This window comes from Jaculus jaculus, chromosome 3, assembly GCF_020740685.1.
Source record: "Jaculus jaculus isolate mJacJac1 chromosome 3, mJacJac1.mat.Y.cur, whole genome shotgun sequence".
NCBI lineage: Eukaryota > Metazoa > Chordata > Mammalia > Rodentia > Dipodidae > Jaculus > Jaculus jaculus.
The window spans coordinates 61822965-61846613 of NC_059104.1; the positions used below are offsets into that span (position 1 = coordinate 61822965).

The 23649-nt window shown below is 43.8% G+C and overlaps 1 protein-coding gene across 1 annotated transcript in view; it reads left to right on the forward strand.

Moving 5' to 3' along the window:
- The first annotated feature begins 2016 nt into the window (after positions 1–2016).
- Positions 2017–23649, forward strand: part of Tnfsf11 (TNF superfamily member 11) — a 29033-nt gene continuing 7400 nt past the window's right edge. The window contains exons 1-2 of the mRNA XM_004650995.2: positions 2017–2244; positions 8968–9135. Of these exons, the coding sequence (XP_004651052.2) occupies positions 2017–2244; positions 8968–9135 (396 nt within the window). The remainder of the gene's footprint in view (positions 2245–8967; positions 9136–23649) is intronic.

Below are 23649 nucleotides of genomic sequence, written 5' to 3' on the forward strand. Positions count from 1 at the left end.
ACCCACCCTGAGCTGTTGATCAGAGAGACCTATGGGGTCCCCCAAACAAGGTAGGCTTCCCTCACAGCACTTGATTACCTGAAGTAAAAAATAAGACCTTATTGCTGAAGACACCATGTGCTGCTGACAAAGAACACTGAGAGATCTGGCTGGAATCTGGAAGGGAGCCAGTTCGCAGATGGTTAGCCTATATATTGCTGGAAAGTGCTACACAAGCTATTGTGGAAAAGTGGCCAGAAAGGTTGTGAGCCTTCAGAAAACACTGCTATTCAAAAGCAGCCAGCAAGCTCTGCACACCTTTGCAATGGTGCACCCAGTCTTGGAGGGTAACCAATGGCTTTTTGGTTGACTAAGAGACCTATTCAGTGGAAAAGAGCCTGGAACTGGAACTGGGAACCAAGTGAGAACCTATGGAGACCAAGATTATGGTCTCCAAGGACAAGCTCTCACAGGTTTTGGACAAAATAGGGGCTACATCCTTCAAAATCTCTGTAACTTAAGAATATTTATCCCCTGTAACCTATGCTGATCTCAGTCTCTTTTGGAGACTTTTTTTCCTTTTCAGAAAGTAGCAAGAACTGAGAGGACAGCCAAAATCTATTAACAAGACAAGACAAGATAGATGACTCCCTGGCAGGAGAAGAACCACCCCTCACACAGCAGCTAGGGCCCAGGTGAAACCACAGAGGAATTGGGGAGGTGAGCAAGAGTGCTGCTTCCAAGGCAAGCCTGACAACCTGTGTCAGGGAAAGGAGACAGACCCTGAGGATACTCAACACATACCAAAGCAGAGATCCAGAACCTGCTGAGAGCTCCACACTCAAGTAGACTTAAACACACTCACCAAGGCTCAGGGAATTTTGCCAAAGATTGGGCAGAAAGATTCTAAGAGCCACAGGTTGGGAGGGAATATCCAGAGGCATTGCCCTCCACCCAATGACTGACTGCTTCTCTTACCACTCATAACCCACAAACCCATGGGGAATACCAGCAACCCTACTGAGGAGGGCCCTCAGTGGAATGGGGGCAAGGCGGAGTGAAATGATGGTACCAACACATGATGTGTCCATACAAAGTTTCTACTAAAATAAGAATAAGCAAAAAAATTTTGCAAACACTTCTTTCGTTTGAAGATGTACCGAAATTTGTGGGCACAATTCTGAATACAGACATTAAAAAAAAAAGTCTTTTAACTTTTTTTGGCCAAGAAACTGACATTTAATTTATCATCTCATCTCCGTGTAAGAGCTCCCTTTCCTGGCTGTAGGGGGAGCCCCGCTGGGTTGCTTTAATTTGGTTTGCATTGCTTTACACCCCCCCTCCCCCCCTTCCCTCTCTCCTCTCGCAGGAGTCTGTAGATGCCCTGCAGCATCGTTCAAAAGCCACTTTGAAGACGCTTTAAGGGGCATATGGGAAGGGTGTTAAGGTTTTTCTCCAAGTCTTCCTAAGTGCCCAGGATGCTATGCTTGGAATCATGTCAGAGACCACTCCAAACCCTTGAGAGTGCTCCCCGCTGACGGGTCCTCAGAGTTCACTGAACCTGATCTAACTCCTCTGGAGATGCGAAGTGCTCTGAGGAATGTTCCTGTCCTTTATCCAGAAACTCATGCGCATCCTTCCCGGTTGGCCCATCTCTTGGACCTCCACGAGGACGAGTAAGGCAATGGAATGATGAAGTCAGGATCCTCTGGTCCTAGCCGCAGCCTCCTCTTCCAGGGGCCCACATACGAAGGGAAGAGGCCCTTTGGTGAGAGTAAGAAAGAGAGGGAGGGCGAAAGGAAGGAAGGAAGAGGGCAGAAGTGGGAGTGGAAGAGGCATCCTCCTAGGGCTGATTGGTCCCCGAGGCCAGCCCACTCCATGAGCTTTATAAGAGTTGGGGCGTCCGGGGGGCGCCCTGCCCTCTCGCTTGCCAGGCCCTGGGTGACCGCTCGGCGTCGAGGTCTCGCCTGCTGGGGCTGCGGGCAGCGGGGGAAGCGAGCGAGGAGCGGAGCGCGCAGCGAGAGCGGGCGCCGCGCCATGCGCCGGGCCAGCCGAGACTGCGGCAAGTACCTGCGCGGCTCGGAGGAGATGGGCGGCGGCGGCGGCCCGCACGAGGGCCCGCTGCACGCCCCGCCGCCCGCGCCCGCGCCCGCGCCCGCCGCGCCGGCCCCCGCAGCCTCCCGCTCCACGTTCGTGGCCCTCCTGGGGCTGGGGCTGGGCCAGCTCGTCTGCAGCGTCGCCCTGTTCCTGTACTTCCGAGCTCAGGTGAGGGGCCGCCCCGGGCCGTCGGGGGAAACTGAGTCTGGCCGCGTGGTGGCCCCGCAGCTCTGGCCTCTTCAGGAGGGGGACCGTGGCTCTCGGAGCAAGGGACCGTGCGGTGCGGGGACCGGCAGGCCACCTCTCCCGCGCTTTCTCCCGCACACCCGAGGGCGCCCTGGCGCGCTCGTGGCTGCGCTGCTGTCTCTGGCTTTGAATTTCCCCGGGCAACGGGATTGGCCGCTTCTGGAAGTGATCATACACTTTCTGCTTCCCTGCATGAGTCCTTGGGAATCAAGAACCAACTCCAATTCGCTTAGAAAACATATATGTATAAATATTACCCTTATAGGGCAATATTTACACCTTCCATTCTCCTCAGTGGAAGGATGCTGGGGCCACAGAGCGGGGTGGGCACGGATTTTGGGAGCCACGCACAGGTCTCCAGATGGGTAGAATGAAGGTGCTAAGGTACTGACCCTGTTGCTGTAGCTCCTGTGGTGCTCAGCTCCAAGGGGCGAAGGAGGAGGGAGCCGAACTGCACCCCAACCTAGTTTCAGCCAGTGAGGTGGGTGGAGGAAGGAAGAGGTGTGTGTGAGATGGCTCAGGCTGGCTACAGTCTAGGCAGCAAGGAACCTTTGAAGAGAGTAGCAGAAGCTGAGCACCGCTGGGAGACAGGAGAGAGGAAGGGGTAAATGTGTAATGCTGTGCTCTCTGGTGGTTTAGGCTGTTGTGTCTTCTTGGAAATTGCAGAGCAGTTGGTTGGATTCATTCAAATATTCTTGCCTGGTGCTATGAACTCTTTCTCAGAGGAAGTGGGGGGCTGACTGTGCATTTTTTATGGGAAAAGAAAGTTGGGTTTGGACTAAATTGGCTTTCAAATTCAAAGGTGATTACTAAACTAAACCAAGCTGGGTGCATTAAAGCATGCCATTGCCTGGATTAAATGGGTTTTTGACATGTGCCAATGTCCTGAACTGTTCTTTTAATCACGGGCTTCTGGTCAGGCTTCCAGATCCAGTAGTTTGCATTTTGTGGTTATCTACTAAAACAAAAATAGAAACGTCATGAGCAGTTCTTCTGAACATTTGTATTTGTGTGTTAATGAACACAGTCGTTATGTGTTTGGGTTTTTTTTTTTCTAAAAACAGTTTTTGAGCGTTTACTTGCAGTATGAATTACACAAATGCACATGAAAGTGAGTAAATATTTTTCTTTCATTGAAGGACAAGGCAGTCAAAGTTGAATAATTTGCTCACCACTACCCTCCAGCATTTTATAAAGAATCTCTATATAATCCTTGTATGTTGAGACCCAGCATTATGTATGGTATTATTAAGTGTTGTGGGATACAATTTAAGAATCATCTGTTAAATGTGCAGTCTCCGCTGTCCATGTGCACGGGGCCTGATGGCACAGGGCGCCTCCAGCAGAGCAGCACTCACGCCTGAAGATGCAGTAGTTCCCTACGTTTTGTTTTCTCCTTTCTAACACCTTAGAGACATGAGACATTTTTCCTAGCTGCCATAGTGTAGTGACTGTTGAGCATAAAAGGAACAGTGGGGAATGAACAAGTTCCGGGGACTCTGACAACTTAGCTTGCCAAGAGCTAAGGAAATTGACATGGCTATATAGGGAATGAAGAGCTGGGCTCTTGTTACAATTGCTCAGCTTTCCTAAAGGAATTCTGTGGTGGGGCAAGCTGAGAGGTCTGTGGTTCTAATGGCCATCTACCATCATACAGTAGTCCTGGTGGCACAAAAATAACAGAGAAATGCTTAAAACCTTTCCCCAGTGTAAACATATGAGATTAGCTACTTTTCATTTAGAGAATTTAATGTCATTGGACATTTCTGGGTACAGTTTCTTTGTTTTTTTCCCCCTCTTCCCTCCCTTTCTCCCTCCTTCGTTCCTTCCACAGGGTTTCATGTAGCCTAGGCTGACTTCTGACTTAGAACTCACTATATATTAAAAGATGGCTCCATTTCCCAAGGGCTGGAAATACAGCAGGCACTACCATGCCTGGTTTATGTGGTGCTGGGGGTTGTGCCCAGGTAAAGTGCCAGCCATTGGAACTACATTCTCAACCTCCAATCACCATGAAGAACTGGTTTCTTTAAGACATACAAAATATTTACTCTTTTGAATCCAGTTCTGTACTGCATTTCTAGAAGGTCATCTTCAGCACACCATGGAGTAATGTGTTCATTAGAATACACTACTACATCTGATACCATTTCACTGAATATGGTACCTACATTTGATATGTAAAGGAGTCCTAATCATTTAGAGATACATTCTGAAATCCTTACAAATGGAATGCTATGCTGTTTGGAATTCATTTCAAAATAATTGATGGAGAGAATGTATGTGGAGGTAGGGAAGCAGTAGCTTATAGACGAAACAGTTATGGGTACTGCATCCATAATTGTGGAGGCTACATTGTAGGTACACGGGTATTCAATTTTTCCACATCTATATTCTTTCTTCTTATTATTAAGTAGAAACTTTGTATGGACACATTATGTGTTGATACCATCATTGCCCTCCTCCCTGCTCCCACTCCACTGAGGGCCCTTTTTTAAATTTTTTTTTTTATTTTTGAGGTAGGGTCTCACTCTAGCCCAGGCTGACCTGTAATTAACTATGTAGTCTCAGGGTGGCCTTGAACTCACGGCAGTCCTCCTACCTCTGCCTCCTGAGTGCTGGGATTAAAGGCGTGCGCCACCACGCCCCGGCTCCAGGGGCCCTTTTTGTTGGAATTGTTGGTATTCACCATGGAGTTGTGGGCTATGTGTTAAACATGAAAGAAGGCCTTCAAAATATAGAAAGGTGTGATTGGAGGTGGAACAGATGACACCTTTCTATAATTTGAGGGGTTTGTTACATAGTTCATAGTCAAGTTACAATAGGAATGTTTTGAAAGTTGTAAATTAAGTACTTGGGATTTGTGAATATGCTTGAATGAGAATGAGGTTGTTTAGTATCAGAGAACATGTTTACAGTTTAGCAAAAAAGAAAGAGATAAGCAGGACATGGTGACTTATACAAAAACAAAAACACAATGACTTGATATTTAACAATGAATGGGCCTCCAAGTGTTTCACATTGCCTGTGCCTACAAATTTGTTTTATTTTATTTTAATATATGAATGCGGTCCGTGGAGATTGGCTTTCTCACACTAGCCCTGCCAAAGGGAAAATAGCATGTGGCTATATATTTACCACATAGTATTCACATTTGGTTTTCAAAGAAAAAAAAAAGCCTTTCTAAAAAAGTTGCTTGTAAAATATTGTGTGTCATCTGCATAACCATACTCTAAGATAAGCTTTGAAGAAAGCTGGAGCTCTTTCACTCTTTAACTCCGCCCTCACTCGCCCAGTGCCAACCTCGATGGCTGCTTTTTACCAAGGCCAGCAGTTGCCACTGTAAATCTGATGCTGAGGTGTGCAGACTGCTTGTTTGAAAAAGCAGATAAGGAAGCCGCACAAATGTCAAGCATCCTGCCTTGCGTAACCCTACAGGTGGTTCTGTTTCTAGGAAGTTTACAAAAAAAAAAAAAAAGTTTATTGTGTAGTCACAACACATCTATGTGATAGGAACACTTGTATTTGTGTATGTGCCTGTGTGACAGGGAATGGAATTCAGAGCCTCAAACATGATAGGCAAATGCTTGCCCGGCAACATTAAGAGTCCCTTTAAAATCTAGTGATTTCAGACCCGTGTAGTCCAATGAATTCATCTGTGACTTAGCTTGCTGTGATATTTTGTGGAAATTTGTGTTCTGCAGTTGCTATAGCTTCCATGAAGATAGCAGTGGCTACTTGTTTTGTTCACCTTTCCCCCAGCATCTAACAATCAGATACCTGGCATGTTTTGTAGACCAAAAAGATTCTTCAACTGATTTGCAACTCTACACATGTATGTCCATTGCTAGCTTCTTATTATGCAAATTACCTAATTAGTAGAAAAAATGGTACAATTTTTCAGCTATGTAAATGCTTAATCCAGACTGTTGTATGCATATATATGTATGCATGTATGTATGTGTGTGTATACACACACACACACACACACACACACACACACACACACGCTGTTGAGTGGGGGCTGTATTCATGCAGGCGCTCAGTAAGCATCTGTGAACCTTCAGCACCAACCCTGCTCCCTGTCTGGCTGTTCCTTTGGCAGGGAGTCAGGCTCTCATTTACCTGTACATATGTTGGCACTTGTTTCTCCCAAAACCTGTCTTCCTTTCTCCCTTCCTTCATTTCTTCCTCCCTCCCTCCCTCCCTCCCTCCCTCCCTCCCTCCCTCCCTCCCTCCCTCCCTTCCTTCCTTCCTTCTTCCCTCCCTCCCTCCCTCCCTTCCTCTCTCTCTCTCTTTCTTTCTTCCTTTCTTCTTTATTTTTGAGGTAGAGTTTCACTCCCGTCCAAGCTGACCTGCAAGTCACTATGCAGTCTCAGGGTGGCCTTGAACTCATGGCAATCTTCCTACCTCTACCTCCTGAGTGCTGGGATTAAAGGCGTGCGCCACCACGCCTGGCTGTTCCTTTCTTTTCATCTGGACACTGGAATGAGAAAAGACATTGGGTCATAGGTTCAAAATAGATCTAAAGGAGACAAAATAAGTGCGCATTTCCAAGTTAATTTTGTTATGCTATTGTGATGTCTTTGGAAAACAGTTGAAGCTTTACACATACTTGAGCTCTGAGCAGTGGATCTCAACCTCATTTTTGAAGCATTTGGGTAAAGATTCCACAATAAGACCCCATCATAGGGTTGTTGATGAAACTGGCTGGCAGTGGGGTAGGGGAGGATGTAGACATGAGCTTTTTTTTTTTTTTAAAGAAGGGACAAACATTTGTATTCTATTTGTACCAAACCATTAACTTTTAGTATTTTTGTACAATTTAGTGATGCTTGTGAAATTTTTAAAATAATTGGTGACTATGGAAATTTGTCATTATTTCATTAACACAATATTTACATATTTTACATTTTATTAAAGCATTACTTCTCAAAGTTTAATATGTAAGAGGCAGCTTCCCTGGCATTGTGCCAGAGTGGATCCTACGTTCTGCATTGCTGACCCTTGTGAACCATGCGGGTGCTTGGCTGCACGTTGGGCACTGGTGTGAGGCCGTGCGGCTCTTGTGCTGTGGCTTTTAACTTGTCAGGAGGACTCAAGCCTAGCCAACTAAAGTTAGTATCAGTAGGTGCACATTTGTTAAACGGCTGTCATTTTGTTTTGAGAGCTTCAAATGCAGATTGGCTAATTTCCAGTCTATTTCCCAGGTTAGTTAATAAAGATGCACATTTTTTTTTTCCCTGATGATTTCAAACAACTGATTGACTCATGGAAAGAGAAACTTAGTATTAATTCTGACTGAGCTTTGCTTATTACAAAACTAGGTTATTTCTCCCTTTAATTTTTTTTTGTTTAGTTTGTATCTACTGATAAGCAAATACACTTGAAATACCTTACATGTTTTAAGAAACAGATCAAGTGAAACTATCATTAAAAAGATTGGTAACTAACTGAGCTCCCTTTTCCTTGGCAGTTAAACCTGATGGGAATATGGGGAGGAGCATGCAGGTCTGTGGAGCAGTGCTTAGAGAGATGCTCAGTTGGATACGTTTTTTTTTTTTTTTCCCCTGAGGTAGGGTTTCACTCTAGCCCAGGCTGATGTGGAACTCACTTTGTAGCCCCAGGCTGGCCTCAAATTAACTGTGATCCTCCTGCCTCTGCCTTCCAAGTACTGAGATTAAGAGCAGGCTTGGACACTGCTTTTAACCTGGTGGTCAGCTACTAACTCTGTGGTGCTATGTTGGGTGAGACTATCCATTACAAGAATTATAGCCTTTCCCAGCGTATTCCTTTGGCCTGCTTGTGCAGCGGTCCCCACAGTGATGTGCTAACAGATGTCACCCATACATATTCCCAAAGACCTTTTGATAGAGATAGCAGCCATTTTGACTAATACTGATGAGATGTTAAACTAGCTTGGAGCCAGGAAATGGAGTTCTCGTCCCCTTCTTTGGCTGACTGACATGTTCATTTATTAAGGAAAATGGCAGATAGACACAGTGGCTAAAAGTGATGTTAATTTTGCCTGATTTATGTAGGTTTCATGCTGATTCTGCAAGGGGACTTCATTATCCTATCTGTCATGCTGCATATATACTTCTTTGCTTTTCAGTTTTGTTTTTTTTTTTGAGACAGGGTCTTATCCTATAGTGCAGGCTGGTCTGGAATTCACTATATAGCTCAGGCTGTCCTCAAACTTGTAGAATCCTCTGGCCTCAGCCTCCCAAATGCTGAGACTATAGGTGTGAATCCACAAGCCTGGTGTACATATGTTTTGAAGACAAAAGAGTTTCTCTCCTGCGTGGATCACATGGGATTTCTTTGATGGGCTTCCCTTCTGTGAAGATTTACGTGTTGTCAGACATCTTTGAGAAGTCTGCTGTGTGTCACATGCAAGCATTTCTGCTGCTAAAAATTGATGGCAGAAGTATGTCCTATGTTGTGGATGACTGGCTGCTACTCATCAAAATAAATTAGAAGTCAGTGTTTTCATCAACTGGAGGGTAATGTTTTATTAACTATTAATCATGGAGGACATTAAGATAACACCCTTATAAGAATCAACCTTTTATTTTCAAGTCATACTTTATTAAAATAGAATAATTGACATTAACCACTCTCATATCCTTTCCCCCCTCTCAGATGGATCCTAATAGAATATCAGAAGATAGCACCCACTGCATTTATAAAATTTTGAGACTCCACGAAAATGCAGATTTGCAAGACACATCCATGCAGAGTGAAGACACGAAAGTAATACCTGACTCATGTAGGAGAATTAAGCAGGCCTTTCGAGGAGCTGTGCAGAAGGTAGGTCCACGTTGAGGGTGCTGAGTAGAGGTTACTTGGAAACTCTATGATTACTGAATATTAAAGCTCACTAAGTGCCATTGACTCTTTTCTTTTCATTTTAATTATCTGTAAAAGAGCTGAAGAGAATATTTTAAGGAGATTAGAAGCATTGTTTTGAAGTTGGTAGTGGCTGACTGTGGCATCCAGAGATTTTGTGCAAGTATTATTTCTCTCTCTTTTCCATTTGGAAAGAAGACAAATGTGGCTGTGGTTAGTAAATGGATAGATGGATAGTAGATTGTTAGTTCAAATTTCTTTTGCTTAAATTTAATTTTTAATTAAAAATTTATTTTTCTTTTTATTTATTTATTTTAGAGCCACAGACAGAGAGAGAAAGAGTCAGAGAGAGAGAGAATGGGCTCACCAGGGCCTCCAGCCACTGCAAATGAATTCCAGACATGTGTGCCCCCTTGTTCATCTGGCTAACATGGGTCCTGGGGAATTGAACCTGGGTCCTTTGGCTTTTCAGGCAAATGCCTTAACCACTAAGCTATCTCTCCAGCCCATAAGTTTTACATTTTTTTAACGTGTGCATGTGTGTGTGTGTGTGTGTGTGTGTGTGTGTGTGTGTGAGAGAGAGAGAGAGAGAGAGAGAGAGAGAGAGAGAGAATTAGCACACCAGGGCCTCCAGCCATTGCCATAAACTCCAGATGCATGCTTCCCCTTGTGTGCATGTGTGACCTTGTGTGCATGTGTGACCTTGTGTGCATGTGTGACCTTGTGTGCTTGTGTCACTGTGCGCCTGGCTTACATGGGACTTGGAGAGTCGAACATGAGTCGTTAGGCTTCACAGGCAAGTACCTTAACCAGTAAGCTACCTCTCCAGCTCTCAAACTTCTTGACTTAGAAACTATGCCCTAAATTTCCAGGTTCTGGTCACTATTTCCTTGTTTACTTCTGTAATGGTAGTAATAATATAGAAATGATGATAATATTCCAATGTGCCCTGGAGGTAGAAGATGCCAGGCCTAATCTTTCGAAAGTAGACAGATGTTAACAAAACCTTATGTTACAGTTAACCAGGGATCATATAGTGCAACTGCCAGCTTGAGCACTGTGCCACACCTTTTTCTGTACACAAAGATTTGGTCTTCTCTTAATCTAGTCAGATTAATGGTTTGCCAAACGAGCTATCCTCTGATGCAGGTTATTGGTTAATGTGACATTTTGTGCAACTTGCCAAAGCAATCAGATTTCTAGTTATTCTTGCCAATTCTAAAAATAGGATGGATGTATTAGACATTCTATAAGTAGGTCTATATTTTAGTTCTACTTCTAACACAGATGTTGGGTGGACACATAAAACAAAATTACATGTGTGTTTGCAATTATTATTGAGAGATCAGCCTGTCCAGTGGTAACAAATACCAGACAGAAACACAATATCACATTATATGTGTGCAAAAAGTGGTGTTTACCCAGGCAGCTGTGGTAAGACATGCAGTGCCGTTTCTCCCCCTTTCTGTTTGTGGCTGGGTTTTCTTGGCTTTTCCCTTTCCGCTAGTACAGATATCTGAAAGCCTCTTGCTGATCCAACTTTACCAACCACAGTTTATAAAGTCTGTCCTAACAGTCTATGACAATAAAGAAAACATTAGGGGCTGGAGAAATGGCTTAGTTACGGCATTAGCCTGTGAAGCCTAAGGACCCAGGTTCAATTTCCTAGAACCCATGGTGGCACATGCATCTGGACTTCGCTTGCAGTGGCTTGAGGTCCTGGTGCACCCATTACCTCTCTCTCTATCTGCCTCTCTCTCTCTCTCAAATAAATTTTTAAAAATTAAGAAAGAAACCATGTGTACAACTACAGCATCTGCTGTTTTCTGTTTTGGCAGCCTCCCTGGGCTCTGCCAGCTGGCTGGAGTGGTGAGAGGCATGTAATCAGGACTTACCCAGGCTACCTTGTGTGGTAGGGTGGGCACTTGCTCTCAGACAACCTGGTTGGTCTCAGTGGAGAGACATCTGTTCATGGATCAAGTGTGTATTGTGAGTCTTTGGGGCTGTGACTTCTGTACTTCATTTTGCTGGGTTGTAGATTTCACACTGGGACCTCCTTTACAGAAAAACTCTAAAACTTATTAGCAAAGGTATTTGAAGGAGCCAGGCATGGTGGCACATGCCTTTAATCCCAGCACTTGGGAGGCAGAAGTAGGAGGATTGCCATGACCTCGAGGCTAATCTGGGACTACAGAGTGAATTCTAGGTTACCCTGGGCTACAGTGAGACCCTACCTCAGGAAAAAAAAAAAAAAAAAAAAAAAAAGGTATTTGAAGGAGTGATATCAAGGAGAGAGCTCAAATATAAATCACCTCATTCTCTCAAAGGAGCTGTCCCATGCATTCAAGACAATCCCCAAGGAGATAGGGAGGAAGCATGAGGATTTACTGGTGCCCTTGGCTTTTATATCAGCTTTTAAAAGTTAATCTTTACATCTGTACATTGTGATTATATATATATAATTTTTTTTTCCCCTGAGGTGGGGTCTCACTCTAACCCAGGCTGACCTAGAATTCACTCTGTAGTCCCAGATTAGCCTCGAGGTCATGGCAATCCTCCTACTTCTGCCTCCCGAGTGCTGGGATTAAAGGCATGCATCACCATGCCCAGCCAACTGTGGATATTTTAAATTGCATAATATACAGAGATGACTTTGTTCAGTATCTAAGTACATACATAATGGATGCTTAGGAACATTAAAACTTTTGGTGGAATGCTTTCCTAGCTTGCACAAAGCCCTGAGTTTGATCCCTGACACTGCAAACAAAACATTACCTCATAAAGATGAGCAATAAGAAATGTCTAGTGGCTGGAGAGATGGTTTGGTGGGTAAAATATTTGCTGTGTTGATGCAAGTGTGGGGACCTAAGTTCGGATCTCTAGCAAGCTCAGCACTGGGGAGGTGGAGACAGGAGATTCACCAGGGCTTGCTGGTGAGCTAGCGCAGCTGGATCAGTGAACTCCAAAGTTGGTGCCTGGATTTGTCTCAAAGAAATAAAATATAGAGAGACCAAAATTCACATGCATGCACACGCATATGAATACTTACACACACACCACACACACATGCACACAAATTTCTACAGACTTTAGGCCACAGTGCAAAACTGATTAGTATAAGTTCTGTGATCAGTTCACATATTTAAATATATTTATTTTTATTTTTTATTTTTTTATTTTTGAAGTAGGGTCTTGCTGTAGCCCAGGCTGACCTAAAATTCACTCTGTAGTCCCAGGGTGGCCTCGAACTCACAGTGATCCTCCTACCTCTGCCTCCCAAGTGCTGGGATTAAGGGCATCAGCCACCATGCCTGGCTTTAGGTATATTTAAATATATCACCCAATTTATTCTTAGGAATGCATTAGAAAAATAACAAATGAGTGATGAGTCAATGAACTCTAAGCTAATGTTCTTGAATGAAATAGGCATCACCACATCAGAAAGCCATTCAAGAAGGTTGTGAGTAGGGTTCTTACTGACCTGGAACATTGTGGGTGCTATGCGTGGTAGTCACGAATCTCAGAGACGGGGCCATGATGTTTCGGCGTCATGACCATCTAGGTGATTTTGTCACAAGTAACATCAGCTGGTTTTCTCACTTCACTCCCCTTTCCCTTGGGCATGTTTGCCTCTCCACAGTCTGTTCACTTTGTAGATCCTAGCCTATAATGTGTCCTGAAAATCTGACTCTAACTCCTAATGAAAGTACAATTATATAAAAGGCTGTAATTCCATTGCGGAATTGGAAAAACCAATAATGTCAATGACTACTAGTAAGTTATCTTCTCAGCAGATTCTGAAGTGTAAGTTTCTGATCTAATGACCTACTGGAGGGTTGGAGTAAGCTAGGAGAGTCATTATTATTGAAAAGCATTCATTCTTCATTCTTATCATCAGTTCTTTTCAATCCCCCAAGGAATCAGTGTATGCTTGGTCTCATTTCCTTTAGAATTAATTCCTAATGCACAAGCACACTACCACCTGATCGTAAGATTAGGGTACCTGACATTTCCACTGCTGTCACATGCTGGAGTCTAAGCTGAGGGAGCCTCATAAATTCAGTGACTAGATAGGTTTTTCTAGTCTCACATTATAATCCCGAGATGAGCCATTGGGCCTGGTTTGGATGCTTCTCTTTTTTCAAAGTGTTCCTTCCATCTCTGTGTCCCAGGTGACTTCTTTTTTGTTGTCATTTCTAGTTAGGGAAAGGATGAAAGAAAACGTGAGGCAGTGCATGGAAGTGTTACCTCAGAACTAACAGAGTCCTGTTGGTTGGCAGCTCCCCCCGAGGTGAACCTAGCTGCAAGGGAGGTACGGCAATGTAGTCCTGGTCTCTACCCGAGTGGCCATTTGCCTATAAAGCTTGAGGAAGGGAAATGCCTGGAACTGACAGGATCAGGAGAGGATGAGCGCAGGCGAACCGCCATCAGTCTCTAACATTCACTAGCCTTGAGTAGGTAGGAAAGTAAACTCACTAACTGAACAAGAGTACTATATCAAATCTATGAAAAGTTTTGGTGGTCAAGATTTTATTTTTTAAAGGTTAACGTATTTTAGAATTATATAGGTAGATAAAGTGAGAAAGTTACTGAAAAGTAGATTTAAAATCATTCACCTGTTGGAGGGAGTTCCACAGTTCTATTGAGGCATATGTACTTACAGTCTAGGTAGTCACTTGCAGTTGTGGCTGGTTTTATGAGTTCACAAATATTAATGTAAATATTTTTATTTATGTGCAAGGAAAGCAAAAGGAGAAAGAGGGAGGGAGGGAGAGAGAGACAGACAGAGAGAGAGATTGAGATTAATTTAAAACCTAAATATTCATCAGATTAAGTAATTGTATTTTCCTCATAGAGAAAGCTGATTCCTTGGAATCTTACCATAGAAGCCTTTCTCTGGGGCTAGAGAGATGGCTCAGTGATTAAGGTGCTTGCCCGTGAAGCCTAAGGACCCAGGTTTGATTCCCTAGTACCTATGTATCCAGATGCACAAGGTGGCACATGCATCTGGAGTTCATTTGCAGTGGCTAGAGGCCCTGGCATGCCCTTTCTCTCTCTGCCTCTTTCTCTCTATCACTCACTCAAATAATAAAAAACAAAAAGAAGCCTTTCTCCAATTTTAAACTAAAGTAAATAAGGATTAATAAAAATTTAAACAGGTTGTACCTGCAAGTGGAGTTGTTATGTAGCCATCAATTCTCATTTGATTTTTTAATTACAAAAAAAAAAAAAAAAAGGAAACAAAGGGGAAATCTAAATCCTATCCATTGTCTCTTTGCCTTGGTATGCCCAAGTGTGTGTCCTAAGAGCATTTTCCATAAACCCACAAAGAAACTTAAAGTTTTGGGGCACTCATGTTTCCAAATCAAAGCGTTTGTCATGCTGTGGTTTTCTAATAGGCTTTCACCTCTTTTTTGCAATAACAGTTTTGAGACCTTCAATTCAGCCCCAGTCATATTTAACATTTATAAAATCTGCTTTTGTGGGAAATCTGAAGACCCACAGAATTGCCTGACAAGCCAAGGCCATCTACCGTCTTTTAAAAATTGATTTTTAGGTCTGGCTGGTGGCACACACCTTTAATCCCAGCACCTGGGAGCCAGAGGTAGGAGGATTGCCGAGAGTTCAAGGCCAGCCTGAGACTACATCGTGACTTCCCGGTCAGCCTGAGCTAGAGTGAGACCCTACCTGGAAAAACAAATTGATTTACTTGTGCCTGCATGCCTGTTCAGCCTCTCCCCAAGCCTCACCATCGGCTGTCTTTTACCTAACAATAGGCTATTGGTATTATACGCTTCATTGAGTGGGGGAACGGTTGAAGTAGGTCTTTGTTCTTGGTCTTTAACACTTCAGGCTCCTTTTTTTTTTTTAAAATCTTTTCTTCTTTTAGAGAGAAAGAGATAGGGAGAGAGAGAATTGGTGCTCCAGGGCCACTGCATTCAAACTCCAGACATTTGCGCCACCTAGTGGGCATGTGAGACCTTGCGCTTGCCTCACCTTTGTGCGTCTGTGTCTCACAGTTCAGCACAGGCATGTCCCAAAGAAAGGAGCTGGCCCCTACTCATGCCTGCTTTCCTGTTTGTGGGAGTAGGACTCCTTCTCATCACACCTGTCAAAGCACTAAGCATGTGGGTCCAGGTTTGGGCTGGCACATCCAAATGGGGAGCTTTGTAAGGATCAGGAGACGTGAAGGTTCATTTCTGTCTCCAGTGGCAGCCATGTAGCAATACAGCTTAAAGAACAAATTTAATGAATGAATGATCTGTGCCTATCCCTGCTGGAGGTGCCCCGGGTGGCTAGGTGCTCACTCTTGGAAGCTAGCCATCTTGTAGAGTCAGGTGATCGCTAGGACTGGAGGTCCCTCTCCAATGTGCTCTCCTGCTGCTTCTAGAAGGTAGCTTCCCACTCCTTAGCCATGACCCTGTTAGGGGGCATTTTTCTAGGGTGGCCTGGGCTCTCTGCTTTCTGGCCTCACTCTCTATGGTGGCTGGCACACGACACCTCTACTCTCCTGTGACTCTCATTCCTGGAGGTGAGAAACATTTCCAGCAGCATGAGAGCATCTTTTTCTGAGGAGGGGATGCTTGGAAGATGTGGAAGCCGCTGTCAGTGTCAGGATTGCAGAGGAATGAAGAGGTGTAGCATTTGCACACAGCATGTCTCTGCTGAGCTCCTGGATTCAACTTCTTCTTCTTCTTTTTTTTAACGAGTAGCCTAGTGTAAGACAATTTAAAATTGGGCTCTTTATGAAGACTAATATTGCTGTCATAAGGTGACTTTATGAAAGCCCAGGGGGACCTTTAACTGTAGCAGAAGCTTCCTCATTTAAACCATGAAGGTTAACCAATAAAAACTAATTTTCTATTCCCAGCATGCCCATCACCCTGCCAGGAACAGCATCACTCTGCTTTATAAAAGCAAGGATGTGCTGTTCTTCAGGCCCTTGGGGGGCAGGGCACATTCATGCTGCAGAGATGCACCTCTTGGCACTCACCCCGGAAGGAAATGGAGCCCCACTTATGGTATTTGGGATGAGGGGAGATCAACTCATATCTTGGTCCAGCTCTTCACCATAAGTGTCATAGATGGCTATAGGATGGCGGCAGCTACTCGGTGAGAGGAGGAGATCTGATCTGTGTGTCTTCTCCCCTCTACTTGCTGGGCTGCTGGACCCTTCTCCCCTTTGATCCCTGACAGGGAGAAGTGAAGAGCTGCCTTCTCACTTCCCTAAGCTCCTGGTTCTTCCATTCTGGGTCTCTGTAGAGTTCTACCAAGGGAAGCTGGGCTGGGAGGCAGTTTGCATCATGCCTGGGATCAGGCAGCAGTGAGCAAAGCATCCCACTCTTGACTTTCTTTGCTTTGGGCTGGTTCTGAACAGTCGCCCTTACTCTTTCTAGGACCATCACTAGACTATCTGACACAACTGTGCAGGCCTTGCACATTTAAGAGGTCACTGTAAGGTTTAAGGGAGAGGGGAAGCTGAGGCCAGGATTTCTAAGTCTGTGCCTTGTGAAAATATCTGGAAGCATTGTAGGTAAAGAGGAGCCAGCGTGGGAAGTGCTAATCCACCCTCCTGAAGCATGGGTGTGTGCTTGAATGTGACGCTGGGTTCCTGCAGGTAGAACCACCAGAAGTGAGCCGATGGCATTGTTAACACCCATGGGAGAGGGGCTGTGCACAGGGAAGGAAGAAGGAGAGAGCTGGGCAGGTAGTCTAGGTGGGCAGCTGGACAGGTGAGCAGATACAGAAGTATACTAACTTGGTGAAATGAAAAGCTACTATTTTCTATAAATGCACCACATTTCTGAAGTGTTCTTCTATTTTTTCCCTCACCTTCAGCAATTTCTGACTCTTTCGACAACTCAGTGTCTACAGTCACTCATGGCCTCAATGTTATCTGTATTTCTGGTCAGCCAGCTATAAATCAGGCTTTCCCAGCACCCCTCTCCTCAGGTTAAAAATTTCTCATGGAAACCTTTTCATTCATTTTCTGTTTCTTTCCCTCCCTTTGCCTCCTCTTCTCTCCCTCTCTATCTCTTTTAAATGTTTTTATTTATTTATTTGAAAGCGGGTGTGGAGGGGGGGGAGAGGAGGGAGACAGAGAGAATGGACGTGCCAGGACATCTAGCCTTTGCAAACGAACCCCAGATGCATGCGCTTCTTTGTGCATCTGGCTTTACGTGGGTACTGGGGAATTGAACCCAGGTTGCTTGCAGGCAAGCTCCTTAACAGCCTTTTTTCCTACCTTCTCCTTTTCCCTCTTCCTCCCTCTCTCCCTTCCTTCTCTCCTTCCTTTTTTACCCCGATATAAGCCACAACCAATGAAATGAAGAGACGCGGAGGGGGCGGGTCATCCAGCATCCTTGGCTCTTGGAGCACTCCACTCTCTCAGCACCATACTCAGCACCATGCCAGCTCAGAACCAGGTCCCAATACTCAGTAGCTTTGTTGAGAGTTTGTTTAGTAGGCCTGAATGATTAAATCATTGATCACTGAACTCCATCACTCGTCTTACTTTCTCTATAGAAGTCAGAAGTGGGGCTGAAAACTTCAACCTCCTAATCATGCAATTAGTTCCTCTGGAAATCAGCCTCCTTCCTTTGAATTATCTTATTAACATAACTAGGTCTGGCTGAAAAAGGTTGGGCTGAATTGATGGCTCAGTGGTTAAGGTGCATGCCTGCAAAGCCTAGTTACCTGGCGAGATTCCCCAGGACCCACGTAAAGTCAGACGCACAAAGCTCTACGTGCATCGGCAGTTCATTTCCAGCGGCTGGAGGTTCTAGTGCACCCATTCTGTCTGTCTTTTGTGTATACGTCTGTATGTCACACAGACATGCACGTAGTGAGAGACATAAGCCTCAGTCATGGGCTTGTTCCTGAAACCACTCAACCTCGGAGGGCTTTCAAGAAGAGGAGGGGCATATTCCACTTGTATTTTCAGATAGTCATTATAGCAGCAGTACCTTAATCTGAGGAGAGCAGGAGACCAGGGGAGAGGATAGGAGGCTGTTGCTGCCACCATCATAAGGAGTGATGGAAGGCTGAAGGAAGGCAGCGGTACGCTGCTGGACAGGAGGGGATGGGTTTCTAAGCAGTTACCAGGTGGAAGTCTGCAGGACTTCTCTGCAGGGATAGGAAACTGGCTATTCATTTTTAGAAACAACTCATGTGTGCCATTTGTGTGGGAACTCGCTGATGAATGTACTATTCTTGTAACTAGGTTGGAGAAGAATTACATGAAGGGTATCATTAAGATGTTAAGATGAATGCATTACATATGTTAACAAGTGTATGAACCCTGTATTATATCTGGCAAACGGGTGTTAAATCCTTGTTCAACCAGCCAGATGTCCCTGCAGCTGCTGCTGGTACTGCAGAGGGAGGCAGCCACCTGAGACCTGAGCTACTGGCTGGTGCCAGTAGTTTCAAGCATCTGGCTGTATAAATTGCTCCTACGATCTGATTGACAGGTACCACATGCGTCACACACCATTTGTATAACAGTGCACAGGTGGGGTTTTCAGTTCGGGAAACTCAGACTCCAGCAACTTGACCTTTTCATGGAATGCCCTCAATTAGAACCTAAACCTATTTTTATTATTTTGAAGGATGAAAAAACATTGCAGTTAAACAAACTTAAGATGAATTTAATAACATTTATTCCTGAATTGAACTGTTATCAAAGTCTTGTTTTGGGCAGTGATTCTGCTGAGTTTGCTAAGGCAGGCTTGGTGGTGGTTGTCAGTGTTTAAGTTACCTGGAGCGAAGCTTTCCTAACTGCTCAAAAAACTCAAAAGCAGTTTTAAGTGTTCATACTCATTCTTACACAGTATGGTTGTCCCTAAGAGGGTGCAATTTATCATGATAAGCTGGCTTTGGGATTCCTCCTTGTCCCTGTGTTTGATAAAAGTTCCTAAAACATTTTAAAAGATGTTCAAGGGGGCTTGAGGAGATAAGTGACCCAGCGCACTCCACCCTGTCCCCAGCTGAAACCACCGGGGAATTGGGGAAATGAGCAAGACTGCTGCGCTCTTGGTTAAGCTGATAATCACACAAGGGTGATGGAGAAAGATACTGAGGACACTCAACACCTACCAAAACAGACATCTGTATGCTCTAAGTGCCCGTCACTGAAGTACATTTAAAATGTTCCCAGCATGGCTCAGGGAATTTGCAGAAGAGGGGGCGGAGAGATTGTTGGAGTTGAGACATTTTGCACAGAGACATTGCCTCTCCCCCATAACTGACTGTTGCCCCATAATGCATGACCCATAATACCTATGAGGTTGACCTGCATCCCCAATGAGGAAGGCCTCTTCAGAAAAGGGGCAGGGAGGAGGGAAAGGATGGTACGAACATGTGATGTTTACATTATATATATGGTTATTAGATATGGACATATTTTGTATGTAAACATCACATGTTCATATATATATATATATATATATACATATATGTATATGTATATATATATATGATATGTTCAAGGGTCTGAAGAGAGTCAAGTCTTAACAGGCTGGAAGTTTTCCCTATTGCACCCTTGGGAGTTGAACTTCTTGGATGTCAAGTTTAGGAGGAGCTAAAAAGAGACATTACTTAAGACCACAATTACACAATCACATTGATCTTTCGTATATTTTGGTCCCTGGAGAAGAAGTTGTGAAATCCCAATCTTTTTTATTTCTATGAGTTAAGTGAAAGTTGAAACTTAAAAATAATAAATAAATGTCTTGCTTGCCTGTCTGTTTAGATAGATCCCACAGCAAAGAGGAAATGTTAATGCAGTCTGAATAGAGGCTAAAAGTTTGAAGGTAGTGAAATTTTCTTGTCTCTGTTGTTTCTAGAGTTTGAAATTTGCAGGTCTGGCTAAGGCGGTGTCCCAGGCGCGTCAATTTTGAACAGTGTCCACTAGGTGGCAGTGTTTCAGAAGGTTTCTTTTATTCTGGTTTTGCCTGTGACTTCTTTGTTTAAATTAATCCCGTTTTCCTTTTTTTGTCCTGTTTTGGAGGGTCAAAGGAAGCTAATATAATTTAGATCTAAATTATGCTTATAAAATGAGTAAATTTGCTTAGAAGGCCATTTGGCCATAAATACATTCATTTATTCGTGTGAAGTTTCTTAGTAACTTATTACAGCGAATAATCCTAGTTGTGCTTAGCCATCTATAAGAAGCCAAGGGGCCATTCCTTGTGTCCTCTGCATGTAGCTGTATTCTGATAAGGCTGTTGGCTGATCTGGGGTGTGACAGAACATTAGGTTCTCTTGCAGATAACTGAATAACTTGATGGTGGCTCCTCACAGAGAGAGGGTGGGAAGGAGAGCCCTTTGCCCATTGCCCTGTTCTTCACTCAGGCTTCTGCTCCAGCTGTTTTCTGGGAGGCTTGTCAGAGACAGCTGCAGTTCTTTATGTAAACATGTGGCCATTCTGACAGTGTAGATCATACGCAGTTGTACCTGTTATTTATTCAGAGCTAGCTGTTCTTTAAAATTAATTAACAGGTGGACTAATAAAGATGAAGTACATATAGACTTCATGTTTTTGATTTTTAATATATTTATTTATTTGAGAGAGATTGAGAGAATGGGTATGCTAGGGCCTCCAACCTCTGCAAACAAACTCCAGATGCATGTGTCACCTTGTGCATCTGGTTTGCATGGGTCATGGAGAATCAATCCTAGGTCCTTTGGCTTTGCAGACAAATAAATACCTTAAGCACTAAGCCATCTCCCCAGCCCACATATAAACTGCTCTAAAAGATCATTTTTATCAGAATAGTTTGTTTCAAGAAAACAGTTTGTATACCTTTTTTTGTAGTGCTTTCTTTAAATTAGATTACCAGATTATTTTGAATTCAAAGAAAGCAGAAGCAATATGTGAGTGATAAGATGGGAAGAAGGAAGGCTATAAATTTTAAGATGCCCTAATTAGCTTCTGAAATAACAAAGCTTACTAAATAAGTAGATTTGTCAGCTGGGGGTTGAAGTTTTCATAATCCTTCAACAGGGTTTCTAGGAAAGAAAAGTAATAGGGGAGGTGTTCAAGAAAGATCTTTGCTGGGATGTACACAGCAAAGTATTGGTCTGATGGAATGAGGGAGCACAGTGACTCTGCCCTGTGGAGTGGTACCTGGTGCTGCTGCCCTGGGCCATGGTGCCTGGAAGCTTTCCAGTCAAGCTGGGGCATGGCTTGGCCTGTTCTGAAGCCGTGGGAATTCTGCGGTAAGATTTCTTGTCATTTAGGCCCCTTTTGTCAGATCTCCAGATACCCAGCAGCCAGATGCTCAATCACGCTAGAACTTCTCAGAGTTACTACTTCAGGGAGGGAACTGTGCCCCTTAATTACTGGATAAACTATGGGTATTTTCTTTATGGCTTTGCAAAGCATCTTTGATAATGATGACTTTACCAAGGGGTAGAGGCATACTTACAAAAACAGAATTTCAAGTGCCATCTTATTTTCTATTCTGAAAATGAGGTAATAGTGACCCAGGCTCCTTTTCTCACCAGAGTCAAGGCAAACACCTGGTTGGTGTTGCAGTTATCTTTTCATTGCTGGCACAAAGCACCAGACCAAAAGCAGCTGATGTGAGGGAGGAAAGTTGTTTATTTTGGCTGAAAATTTTGAGGGGAAGCCTCATGATGGTAGAGGAAAACTTGGTGTGAACAGAGGATGGACATCACCTCTGCCACAGCAAGTGAAAACAGCAGCAAGAAAGAGAGTGAGCTGAACTAACACTGGCAAGCCAGGGCTAATAAGCCACCAAGGTCCAGCAACAGTGACACACCTCCCCCAGCAAACCTCCACCCACCAAAGGGTCATTAGCTGGGGATCAAGCAATGTAAACACAGGAGTTTATGGGGGACACCTAATTCAAACAACCACAGTTAAAAACGGAAGATGTTACTCGACTTTCAATACATGGCTAGAAATATGACACAAAAATGGACCTTAGAATCTCCTGGGAGCATCCTTTTCCTTTTAACAATCATGTCATTGTCAAGCTGGTAGAATTTGATTGGCTGTAAATGGAGCCAGGGCAACCTCAAGGGTAATCCTGAAGTGAAGCCAGTTTCTGCACTGGGGTACATCAAGTTCTACCTACAAGCATTTTTTTATAGTCCTGAAGCACAAAGGTACCTTAACAGCATAGACTTAGAAGAATGCTATATTTGTGATTGCACACAAGTAGCAGTTACTTTGGAGCTCTGTAACTTGGGGAAGAGATGGGCAGATGGCTCAGTGAGTAAAGTGCTTGCCATGTGAGTTCGGATCCCAGAACTGTCCCCATTTAGGAAGAAGGGACAGACTAGTCTAACTGAATTAGTTGAGCTCTAGGTTCAGTGCAAAGACATGTCTCAAAAGATAAAATGGAGAGTGACTGAGGAAGAAACCCAATGTCAATCTCTGGCCTGTGCACATATGTGCATGTGAAGCCACACACATGTGCCCATACACATATGGTACCATATACACACACATTTGCCCACATACATATGTTACCATGTACACACACAAAGTTGGGACAGATACACTTATTAGAAAACTGTTTTGCGATCTTATATCTTAGAATCATCATAAGCTCTCCTTTTTTCGTACTGAAACTTTCTTAAAGGATTTCTGAAAGAAATTGCAATCTTGGACACCCTAGAGAAATAACACTAAAGGAGCATTACCTCATGGGTTTCTAACCAGAGATTTAATTCATTCTGGGACATGAAGTCTTTTTTTCCCTTTTTACAGCAGGCATAGAAAGTGCTTTTTGAGAGGTGCTATTTATTGAATTTTCTTGTAGCTAAATGGGCCTGTGGCAGCTCTGACCTAGAAGTCACTGATTAAACGGGCAAGGAAAGTGCATTCCCGGGGGAGAGGGAACAGGTCCCTGCCCACTTAATCATGGCTTAAGTGTGCTGTTTTAGCCTAGGTCTCGAGCTTCAAGATAATTTCTCCCATTTTTCCATCTCGAATCCTTGCAGATGCCAAGGGGATTTGCCAACCTCCACTAAGGTTCTAAGCTAACAACACCAGCCCAGACCTCTTGGTTTTGCAGTCTGTTCAGCATGCTCCCCTGGACGTTGTCATGCCCCCTCGAGTTTGAGAGCTACTGAGCTGATGGTTTTCTTTAAAACAAGGCTGCTTGCATAGAAAAACATGGAAGAGGCCCTTGTAGGCATGGGTTTCTCTTCAGCTCTGCATCATTTTGTGCCCTTTCCCATCTCCTGATGATTAAGTAGGTTAAAGCCAGCAGGGAAATGAGTGCTGGCTTTAAATCTCTGAGTTGCTTTGTTTCTATGGTTCCTACTCTAATTAGGTAAGGACTATATCTATCTATCTGTATCTATATATAGTACATATATAGATCTCTCTCTCTCTCTTTATATATATGTGTGTGTGTGTGTGTGTGTGTGTGTGTGTGTGTGTATGTAAATATATATACATATATAGAGAGAGATGTGTAAAGATACATACATGAA